At 38.3% G+C, this 12573-nt stretch overlaps 1 protein-coding gene across 4 annotated transcripts in view; it reads left to right on the top strand.

Annotated features, from left to right (window-relative positions):
- HTR4 (5-hydroxytryptamine receptor 4) overlaps positions 1-12573 on the top strand; it is a 200872-nt gene that overhangs the window by 122340 nt on the left and 65959 nt on the right. For all 4 annotated transcript variants that reach the window (XR_001115209.2, XM_003266614.4, XM_030822692.1 and 1 more), the window contains one exon: positions 3678-3831. Coding sequence is in view for 3 of the 4 variants with exons in the window: in XM_003266614.4 (XP_003266662.1) it covers positions 3678-3831 (154 nt within the window). In the remaining variant the exon portion in view is untranslated. The remainder of the gene's footprint in view (positions 1-3677; positions 3832-12573) is intronic.

Consider the following 12573-nt stretch of genomic DNA (forward strand, 5'->3'; position numbering starts at 1 on the left):
ATGATTGTTAACTAAAGTTACCCAATTGTGCTGCCCAAACACTAGATCTTATTCCCACTGTCTAATTGTATTTTTTATGCATTCGCTGACCCCTCTTCATACTCCCCCTACATACTACCCCTCCCAGCCTGTGGTAACCATCATTTTATGCTTTACCTCCATGAGATCAATTTTCTTAGCTCCCTCACATGAGTGACAACATGCAATATTTGTCCTTCTGTGCCTGGCTTATTCACTTAACATAATGTTCTCCAGTTCCATCCATGCTGCTGGAAATGACAGGATTTTATTTTTTTATGGTGGAATAATATCCCATCATGTGTATATATATATATATATATATATATATATATATATATACCACATTTTCTATATTCATTTATCCACTGATAAATGCTTAGGTTGGTTCCGCACCTTGGTTGTGGTGAATAGTGCCCTATAGGATACTTAATTTGGCCTTGTGTTTTTGAACTTTTGGATTTTTGTGATGTTGGAGATCCAACCAAAATTTCTGAAATCTGCTCTTTACTTGGCAACATCTTGGCACCTCGTTCTAAACCTCGAAAATTATATTGATTACACAACAAAGATAGGGCAGAATTCATTCTTCATTTATCCCTCTATTGCCTTTTTGGGATAACAGAATAAAGGATGCCAAAACTTGAGCTATGATCTGAAAGTATATTGAATGAAACAAAAGATATTCTTACTTAAGTATACTATGAAAGATATATCTGGCATTCAAGCCAGTTTTACTGCTCTGTGTGAGGGAGGATACTTTTCTTGCAAGCAAGAGATTGTTGTTAGCCAACTGTATTAGTTTGCTAAAGCTGTCATAACAGGTACCACAAACTGGATGGCTTAGAACAATACACACTTATTGCCTCACTGTTCTAAAGGCTAGAAGTCTGAAATAAAGGTATCAATAGGGCGATTATCCCTCTGGAACTTGTAGGGGAAGGATTCTTTCCTGCCTCTTCCTGGCTTCTGCTGGTTGCTGGCAACTTTAAGTGTTCCTTGGCTTATGGACGCATCACTCCAATCTTCCACCTTCTCATGGCCACCTTCCTAATGTGCATATCAGTTTCTGTGTCAAAATTTTTCTTTTCATAAGGACATCAGTCACAGTGGATTCAGGATCACCTTGAAGACCTCATTTTAATTTGATTGCCTCTTTTAAAACCCTATGTCTAAATAAGGTCACATTCCAAGGTTACTGAGAGTTGGGACTTCAACATATCTTTTGGAAGAGGAAGGACACAATTCAACCCATGACACCAGCTTAAGCAAAAAGAGAATTTATTGGAAATATATGAGGCGGTTTATTTAAAGAGAGAGCTAAGGAGTGAGGACTTGATGGGTAAAAGTATGCTGCAAAAGATCCAAGGAGCAGGAATTAATCCCCAGCCCTGCCAGGGGGCTGCTGCTGGGATAAAAGGTCCTCTGCTGACCTGCCCACCTTCCATCCCTCTGCAGGACATTGAGTCCCAGGAGAAAGTCTGATTGGGTCACCCCTAGGCTAGAAAAGTCACAGCCCCATGATTTGTTTTCCCAATAACACTATAGCAACAGCAAAGAGATAACTCCTGAAGGATTTGAAGTGCTATTAACAAGAGAAAAGAGGAAGGATGTTAAATGGAAAGAAACTTGCCCCCAACGGGAAATCAAGAAGGAAACAAAATTTGAAAAAAAAAAAGAGTATATTTCATCCACTTCAAATTCATCATTAATTCTATGTTAATAATAAACCCCTGATGATTATGAATATCACCGTTCAGAGAAATTTGCTACTCAGATATAATTTGTCTTTCTTGTAAGCCAACAGTATGGAGGGAATCCAGCTAATCATGATTCTTTCAATGACTGAGTTATCTTTAGTTTGATTTTGCGGCCGTGTCAGAATTATAATGGAGACAATGGTTTTTCTGAGCAAGCCACTATCCCATTCTTCGATTTGTTGTTTCTTGCACTCTGGCCCAGATCAGGATGCCCCACCGAGCTTGCTGGATACAAGGAGCTTTTAGCACAATGTCGTCAGCTGCTCCTCAATGCCTTGTAGGAAAGGGGGTATTTCTCCTCTCCCTGCTCCTGAGGCACCTGCTCCTCATGCTCCAACACGGGGCTCTCCTCATTCCACCCTCTCTCTCAACGCATCCTACTTCCACCTCTTCAAAGAATATAGCCATTGTTATGTTAGTTATGCTTTGAATTAAGAAAAGAAGAGGTGGGAAAAATTAACAAAGTGAACTGCATAAAATGAGGGGTGTATGAGGGTGGTTCATCATTAAATGGTATAAAACCTTAAAGAATAGACTTAGCCTCCAGGCTCTTTTTCCATTTATAGTTGGTACTCTCCCAAAGAGAAATAAATGATAGATCTACTGTAGCATTCTGCCTGTTGTGAAATTCCATGCCATGCCTGGGCATGGAACAGGTGATCTCCAAGGCCAGAATAACATGCAGGAATGGTCTAGAAGTTAGAGGCCAGACTGTTGAATGGGCAGGTTGTACCTCTGTCTGGAGGCATGAAGAAAGCTAATATCATAGGCAGAATATGGAATCAAAAGAGAGTGAGCACTGTGTCCCAAGAGAGAGGTCAGACCCTAATAAATGGAAGTGGGGTGGTCTCATCCAGTAGACAGGAAATGATGGAGCAGGAAATATTCAAAATTTTACATTCTTAGTATCCCAGAAACATTTAAATGGTTTGTCCCAGAAGTGATGCATGTCAATTCTGTTCATGATTCATTGGTCAGGACTAGTCCCTTGGTCCTATCCAGCCATAAAGATGCCAAGAAGTGTACATGTTTGGAAGGAGGAAACTGAGTATCCTTAGCAATAACTCACACTTAGTAATAACTCACACTTGTCAACATCAAGCTCCAGGTTGTTCACCAACAGGCTCTGATTCAGGAGATCCTTGGGATCTGCATTTTAAAAAGGCTTCCTCAGGTGAGTTTGATTCAGCATGGCAGGGATGGGGGGGATGGAGAGGAATCCTTGAACCACAATTAAAAAAAAAACACTGACTTAGAGCTCCACTTCCATGTAGGCAGGTAATCAAGGGTATGGGGACAAATCTGAGACACAGTGGTTAGAGCCCAGATATAGAGCTACACCTGGGTCACCTCAAGTTGTAATCAAATAGATTTCAGTTGCCTGGATACTGAGGCCCAGAGGGCTGGGTAGAGGCTCCTCAATGCACAGGCATCGGGATAGTGTTGGAACAGTGCTAGAAATAGAAAAGACCTTCTGGTGTATGTGGACCTCCTCCAGATATTGGGAGATGGAGAGGACTGTGGGGCCAACTGCAGGCAATGATCCTGAGATGTGATCCAAAGCATATATTAATATTTATATTAACAGAAACTCACAGGCCAGTATATCATATTGTATTATATAATCACTTTTCCTTTCCTCTGTTCTTTTCTCCCTTCTCTCTTCCTTCTTTTTCCCTTCCTCTGCCACTTGCTCTCCTCTTTTTACCCTTTATTCTTTCTTTTATTTCCTTATTTTTATTCTCTGCTTCCCCTCCAACTCTTCTCCTCAATGTTTGCTCTTCTCCATCCCTTGCTCCATCCCCTCTTCCTCCCCTCTTCTCTCTCGTATATTCTCTTTTCTCTCCCTCCCATTCCTCCTTGCCCATGCCTATGCTCTGCCCTCTATTCTCTCTCCAGGTATTACGCCATCTGCTGCCAGCCTTTGGTCTACAGGAACAAGATGACCCCTCTGCGCATCGCATTAATGCTGGGAGGCTGCTGGGTCATCCCCACGTTTATTTCTTTTCTCCCTATAATGCAAGGCTGGAATAACATTGGCATAATTGATTTGGTGAGTATCCACACAGACCCCACTGGTTTACTGTCTGATCAACTTTGCATGGGATTCCTAAATGAATAAATAATATTAGATTGAGTATCCTAAGAATCTGATAGTGGTCTGGGTGATTTTTTTTTTTTAAAGCTAACACTTTTGAATGCTTACTGACAAAAATCCTCTCCTTAACCCAACTTTAGTTAGACTTTTCTGAATCCTTGTCCCATCTAGGTCTTGACTTTTGGATTTCTATGTCTGTTTTTGCATCACCCAATTTTAGCAAGAATCTTGCTAAGTTGGTTTAGCCAGAATCCCCCACCCTTGATATTTGACTGGATTCTTCATCCTCCACCATCTCCCAGGTGATGTATGATCACCTTGGCCTGTCTTCAGCAAGAGCCCTGCTAGGTTTGTTTAGCTAGAATCCTCTCTTACTCCTGATGTTTCCTATTGGTAATTTTCCATCCACCAACCCCCACTCACCATGCTGTTTGGCTATAAATTTCCACTTTCCGTTGTTGTATTTTAATCTCTCTCTTCTACTACAAAACCCCATCACAGTAGTCCCTATAACCTATGTTGATAGTCCTGAATAAAGTCTGCTTTACTGCTTTAACAAATGTCATGAATAATTTTTTTCTTTAACATAGCTGTATGCCAGAGAGTATGCTAAATACTTTATATATAATCTTGAAAACCTCCTTGTGGGGAAAGTATAGTTATTTCCCCCATTTTTCAGATGAGAAAACCCAGGCTCACAAGCTTATGTAGGTTAAGGTTAAGTAACATACCCAATGTCACACAGCCTGTAGATAACTGAACAAGTATTCAAAGCTTAGACTCCAGGGCCTGAGGCATGTCATTTGCCCCAAAAGGTTTTTATTCCATTTTATGTGGAGAGTCTTTAAGGCTGATGTAATAGTCCATTTTTACACTGCTGATAAAGACAAACCCCAGATTGGGTAATTTATAGAGAAAAGGAGGCTTAATGGACTCACAGTTCCACATGCCTGGGGAGGCCTCGCAATCATGGTGGAAGGCAAAAGTCACATCTAACATGGCTGCAGGCAAGAGATAATGGGAGCCAAGCGAAGGGGGTTTCCCCTTTATAAAACCATCAGATCTCATGAGACATATTCACTACCACAAGAAAAGTATGGGGGAAACCACCCCCATAATTCAGTTATCTCCCACCGGGTCCCTCCTACAACATGTGAAAATTATGGGAGGAGCTACAGTTCAAGATGAGATTTGGGTGGGGACACAGCCAAACCGTATCAGCTGACATGGACCTGAAGAAAATATGTCATGTGGGTAGAGGCTGCCGGGGAATGAAGACAGCTCCAGGCTAAAAGTTGAGAGAAGTAAGCCCTGAGCCCAGCTTGAACTGTCTCACTTCCTGAAGCACTGCGATGAGAAGATCCATTGGTTCTCAGTGGAGAAGAAGGTCTACCAGGGATCTAGGAGGGCATGTAACGTATGCCAGGCATTATTCCAATCCCTGTGTATTGGTTCTCCAGATAAACATAACTAATGTGTGTGTGTGTGTGTGTGTGTGTGTGTGTGTGTGTGTGTGTGTAGAGAGAGAGAGAGAGAGAGAGAGAGAAAGAGATACTGTAAGGAATTGGTTCATGGGATTACGGATGTTTACCAGTAGCAAGATCTACAGTCAGCAAGCTAGAGTCCCAGGAGAGCCTATAGTGTAGTTCCTGTCCAAATGCAGGCACACTAGAGCCCAGGAGAGTCAATGTTTTAGTTTGAGTCCAAAGGCAGGAAAAAACTGATATCACAGCTTGAAGGCAGTAAGGCAGCATGAGTTCCCTGCTCTTCAGGCCTTCAGTGGATTGCATGAGGTTCACCTGCATTGGGAAAGGCAGTCTACTGATTCGAATGTTAATCTCATCCAAAAATTTCCTCAAAGACACACCCAGAATAATGCTTGACTAAATGTGTAGGTACCCTATGCCTGGTCAAGTTCACACAAAAAATTAACCATCTCATTCTGTCTAGATACTAACCTTTAAGAGTCCTCCAGCTTTAACATACTAAACTTATAATGAAGATCAAAATCTATGATCTAGATTCCTTAGCAGGGATATATACTCCATAAGGAAGTTGTCAGGCACTCACTTTAAAAGTGGTCCCAGGATACATCGAGATGTGGGAAGGGGAGTGGAGAGGAGAGATTAAGAGCAACAGGACCCTCAAGAGAAGGAGCTGCCCTTTCCTCTTTTCACCCCATTCTTAGCCCTTAGTCCTGCCTTGTTCTTTTTTAAGGAAAGGAGTCTAACCTCCTTTAAAGGCCTGGGCCAGGATTTTCATGTCAGAACAAGTATTCCTTGGGATTCTGAAAGAAATGCCGGAGGCAGGAGAGTGAATTAGAAGGGTAACTGCATGGACAGTGTTTGAATCCTATCCAATTTATTTTAAACTGTCAGTTTTACCATTCCTGGAGGAAATGAAATCCAAATTTTCAACAATTATTATTGCTCCAAGAATAGTAATGGGCAGTAAATGTTGAACACTTACTATGTATGTATGAAGCCCCCTGTTAATCATTATTCCTGGGAACCTCACTTAGGCTTCACAACAACATTATGAAGTAGATCCTATCATTGTCCTCATTTTATAGATCAGCGAACAGAGGATCGGGGAGATTATTCACTAAAGTAATTGGTAGGAAGTAGTGGGGACTGTATCTGAGCCCAGGCTTTGGATTCCAGAGTCTATGCTCTTAATTTATATGCTATACTTATTCCCTAATGGAGAAGATTTTTGGAAACATATGCTTCTGTGCATTGGGAACTTCTGATGAGGGATCAGCACTTCTACCTCCTGAGTAGAATTTCTAAAGAAAACAACCCAGAAAGTTTTTGTTCACTTAGAATGATCCAAAGGGATTGCCTATTAAATTTTAATCATGGTTTAAAATGGACCCTAATTCACCTAAATGGGAAATGGAGCATCTGTTTACTGTTAACATGACTAATATTCATATCTGTCCACTCATTCGCACACTGAACCTGCCTAGAGAGAAGCTAGCGCCATCCACATGGTCATGTTGTTGGCAGCAATTAAATTTTATAAAGTCATTGCAAACACTGAATTGGTAAATACTGAATCTTTGCTTCCAGGAAAAATACAGGATTAGGTTCCTGTGAGTCTCTGGTCACAACATTTTCGTCAGCCAATCAATGCACAACCTTGTTTGATGTGTGTTTGTGCTTAAAAACCCCTATTTAATTTATATGTTGACTCATTAGCACTGCAGTCATGGACAAGGCACTATAACTCATGCCTGAATGAAGCTTATCTAAAACATGTATTTTCTCTGTAAATCACATCACAGCCTTCTTGCAATTACGAACACCAGACAGCACTTCAGCAGTACACTTAGGGTCCATTTTAAACCATGAAATCCCCATCAAAAAGCACAAAAGGCAAAATATGTGCCAGCAAATAGCAAAAGGGACAGTTGTTGAAGTGAAACAAGATGATAGAGCATTGCCTTGTTTGACTTCAGCTGGAAACACACCTATCAGGAAACAATGCTTCCACTGCTTTGTGCACATGCATGTCTACAAATGACCATAAAAACACTGTGAAAGCACCTCAAGTATTGATTTGGGGGATTTAGGAAGTTACAAATAAATTTTAGTGAGTAGATTAATTCACAAATATGGAATCCATGCATAATGATGACCAGTTATATACCCACACATATAAACCTACACATACGTGCAAGTACAGATGCCCAAGGCAGAAACCTACTCCAAGGACTTTCTTCCTTTGCTCAATGGAATCAGCTGTGCTTTTAAAGCTAAGCTTGCTAGAAATGTCCTAATCCATCCCCAAATTTTACAAATTGGTAACCACACCCACCCAATGCAGGGTTGTTAACGTAATGGGAAAGAAACCACCTAAAAATTCAGTGTTCACATAATAATTTTCTCATTTATGTTCCTAAACCTAGACCCTGCTTTCTCTTTCCATCATCACTACCATTTATTAAATATTTATAGACGATATACTAAATTCTTCACGTTTCAATATCATCTAACCAACACAATATTACTATGTTTAATATTCATTTTATAAAGGAAATTTTACAACTTCAAAGTCTAAGCTCGTAACGGCTGCACTGTTCATTTATTCATTCATTCAAGAAATAATTGAATGCCCACTATGTTGCATAGGCAATTGAGAAATTAATGGTAAAAAAAATTTCAGTTCATATGGCATTTAAAATGTAGTGAGGAGAAAGTATGATATATTTCAGGTGTTACATTTTATTTTTAAAAAAACCACAAAAACAAGTAAAAAGTGAGTGATTTACACATGACATTCACCTTCCTTGATAAAATATTGCTGAAGCAGAGTCCTGCAGGAAGAGGGAAAGTAAGTCATGTAAGCACTAAGAAAAAAAGTGTTTTGGAACAAAATTGCAATAATCATAAAGGCCCTGGAGTGGGAGCATGCTTGGGTAGTTCAAGGAATGGCCTAGAAGATTACAGACAGCAGTGAGCAAGGAGGAAATTGCTAAGAAAAGTAGAAGTCAGAGAGGTAGCCTGGAGTCAGATTGTGGCTACTCAGAGTGATAGAAGAAGCTTTCAAGGGTTTGGGTGAGAGGAATGACATTATTTGCCCTATGTTTTAAAAGAATCATTCTGGCTACTCTATAGAGAATGACTGTGCAATGGCAGAAAACAGTGAAAACTTTTGGGAAGGAGTTACAATTATTCTGGCAAGTGATGATGCTAACTTGGACTAGGATGATAGCAATTTGAGGTGGTAAGAAATGGTCAGATTTCGCATCTTCTTTTGCTCTATAATTAATTATTTTTCAGGCCCCAACCATACTTGAGAATCTAATTCAGGTGCTTAGGGTACATTACTGAACAGTATAGACAATGACCCACATCCTTGTAAAGTATATTCTAACAAAGAGGCAGACAATAAGTGATGAGATGAAAATAAGTAGAGGAGATTAAAAATAAGCAGATATCTAGGATGTTAGGAGATGGTAAGTACTATGAAAAAGCAGGTGAATGGGATAACAGATTGTAAATAGGGTGTTAAACTAGGCTTTATTGAGAAGGTGATGTTTCAGTTACAGCTTTAAGGAGGTTGGGGAGCTGTACTTGTGGATATCTCAGAGAACATACCAGGCCAGAAAAATAGCAAGTGCAAAGTGCTGTGGCAGAATATTCCTAACATATCAAGGTTAGTGTGGCTGTTGCAGAGTAAATGAGGGAGGGAAATGTAGGAGAGGAAGTAAAAAAATATATAGGAGAAAGATCGTGTAGGACTTTTCAGGTTATTTTAAGAACATTGACTTTTACTATAAGGAAAATGAGGAGCCATTGCAGAGTATTGAGCAAATGAGTAACATGACCTGAATTATATTGTTAAAGAATCTTTCTGGTTTTCTGTTGATAAGCAGACAGTAAGGGAGTCTATTGAAGTAATCTGACAGGTGAGAGACAATGGTGCTCCAACCTCAGTGATAACAGTCGAGATTGTGATTTAGAATCTGGATCTATTTTGAGGATTTAACCAACATGATTTTTTTTTTTGAAAAATTAGAAGAGGAATGTGAAAGGAAAACCTAAGTCAAACATGACCCAAAATTTTGGACAGAGCAACTAGAAGATTAGAGTGAGTGACCATCAATCCAGATGAGAATACTGTGTGTAAGTTTATAGGGTGGGGAGAGTCAAATGCTTGGCTTTTTTATTTATTTGAGATACCTATTAGATATGCAAGTGGAGATGTCAAGTAAGGAGCTTGATATCAAATTCTGCAGTTCCTAGGAGGTCCTGATCAGAAAGAAAAAAAAGTGGACCATTCTCAAAGATTAGATGCTATTTAAATCCATATGACTAGATGAGATCACCTGAAGAATGCAGGTAGATACAGAATAGAAGAGGTCTAAGGAACGAAGGACAGTAAAGGACAGTCGGAAGGAACAGCCAGTGAGGAAGAAAACAAAGAAAGAGAAAATTGTCTTGGAAGCAAATATGCCTTAAAATATATTATAAGGAAGGAGAGAGAATTGGGTTTCTAGATAAGGCGGGAACTGTCATAAGCATGACTGTCAATGCTAAATAAAACACACTGAATTAAATACAAAATATGAAGATTAAATAAAATACTCTCTGAAAGATTAGAAAATAACCGAGGCAAATAAGACTTAGTAGCCATACTCTCAAAGAGAAAAAGAAGACCTCTACTATTTCCTTTAGGGCCTTTACTGAGTCATATAAGGTCTGTGTAAAAGTAATTGTGGTTTTTGCCATTGAAAGTAATGCATTAAACATAACCTAAACATGATTGAGGTGTTCTTTTCATATTCCATGTGCTTGCCAGAAGAAAATTAAATTATTTCTGGAATAGGCTACTACCATCCAGAGCACCTGTACTTTTTTATATATAATGTCGGTCCTTTAATTAAGTCACCAGACCTTGTAGGAAACAAGACTAAATGGCCAAAAACCATGAACATAGAAAGACAACAGAAACAGTCTCATAGGCAATCTAGATAATGGAGTAATTAGATAAGGAGCATCTACAAAAAAAAAAAAGGGAATTTTTGGCTGGGCACGGTGGCTCATGCCTGTGATCCCAGCACTTTGGGAGGCCAAGGTGGGCAGATCACGAGGTCAGGAGTTCAAGACCAGCTTGGCCAATATGGTGAATCCCCATCTCTACTAATAATACAAAAATTAGTGGGGCATGGTGGAATGCACCTTTAATCCCAGCTACTCAGGAGACCGAGGCAGAAGAATCGCTTGAACCCATGAGGCAGAGGTTGCAGTGAGCCAAGATTGTGCCATTGCACTCCAGCCTGGGCGACAGAGCAAGACCTAGTCTCAAAAAAAAAAAAAAAGAGGGGGGGAATTGAATGGAAATACTGCAACTAATAAATATACTGAAATAAATAAGTATAATGATAAATTTAATAGTAGATTTGACATATCTGAGAACACCTGTAGTAAACTGGAATTTAGGTAATATCATTTTTTCATAATGATAACAATATCAATTCAAGAGGATGTTATATCATAACCTTGTAATAAAATATTGATTGAAGCACATAGAGATAAATGGATAAAATTTTGTTACAGACCATTCTGATATATATATATATATATACATATATGTATCATATCAGAATATATGTGTGTGTGTCCATACATATACTTATATGTATATGTGTATATATATGTTACATATATATAATACAGAAAAGTTCTAATGTCCATATAATTAGTATTCTATTTGAAGAGAGAGAAAATGGGGCAGATGTAATATTTGTAGAAATAGTGCCTAAGAATTTTCCAAAAAGATAAAAGCTATCAGTCACAGATTCAAGAAACTCTACAAAGCCCCAGCAGGTTAAATAAAGAAGAAAACTATATCTAGAAAATTCATTTTAAAACATTGCTGAAAATCAAAGACAAGTTGATAAATCTCAAAAGTAATTAGAGAAAAATGATAAATTAAACTTAACAGGGGAAATAAGACTTACAGCTGACCATGCAATAAAATGAAAGAAGTGAGAAGACAATGGAATGACATGTTGAAAATCTGCAACATTGAATTCTATGCCCAGTGAAAATATGCTTTAAAAATTAAGATGATATTAAGACATTTTCAGGCAAACAAAAATGAAGGGAATTTTTCCACATCAGGTTTTATACTGTGACTTTTATGAGAATTTTTCAGTCAAAAAGAAAATAATCCCAGATAGAAGCACCATAATGCAGGACAGAGTGCAGAGCACTGGAAATGATAAATATGTGGATAGTGTAAGAGAACATTGACTATTAAAATAACAATAATATTAATGTCTTGTGGGTTTTCAAATATATGTAGGATTAAAATGCATGGAAACAATAGCATAAAAGGCAAGCGTGGGGCAGGTAAATGGAGATGGGCTGTTTGGGATCTTTGCATTGCCAAGGAAATGGCAAATGTATGAAATAGACTGTAATGAGTTGTAGCCCCTAAAATAAAGATAATAAAAGAATATATATCCAATAAGCTAATAGGGAGAGAGGTAATGTGTTAATACAAACAGGTATTATTCTGAAAATAAGCAATAAATATGGAAACAAGGAACCAAGAAACAGAAAAGGTTAATAGATAACAGTAAGATTATAGACAAACCTAAATCAATTTGTAATTTTAGTAAATATTAAATTATGAAAAGAATAAATGCTAAAAGACAAAGTTGTCAGACTGCATCAAAACAAAATACAAATATATGCTGCTTGTAAGAGAGGACCATTAAATATAAAGCGACAGAAAAATTGAAAATAAAAAAATAGAAATACACTATGCAAGTGATAATTCAAGGAAAGTTGGTGTTACTCTGCTATTATAAGTGATAGAATAAAATTTAAGGAAAGTAATATTTCTTGAGGTAGAAATATTTCATAATGATAAAAATATCAATTCAGAGGATGATACATGATAACCTTATAATAGTCTATAAAACAAGATACTGAATATGTTTTATAGACTCACAAACATTTGTGAGTATATCATATAGGTGTCTATTCTTCATACCTTCATGCATGTGTATATTCACAATGGATGCAGATTGATCCCAAGAAGGGTAAGTGACATTGGGTTAAGCAGCTCCCTTCAGTCAAGAGCTATTTCTAGAGAAGGTTGATGACTAAGACCTGTCAGCAGGCAGTGTTTATAGTTGGTGGAAAAGTCCTTCAATCCTTAAGAAAAATACTAGTG

This window comes from Nomascus leucogenys, chromosome 2 (genome assembly GCF_006542625.1).
Source record: "Nomascus leucogenys isolate Asia chromosome 2, Asia_NLE_v1, whole genome shotgun sequence".
NCBI lineage: Eukaryota > Metazoa > Chordata > Mammalia > Primates > Hylobatidae > Nomascus > Nomascus leucogenys.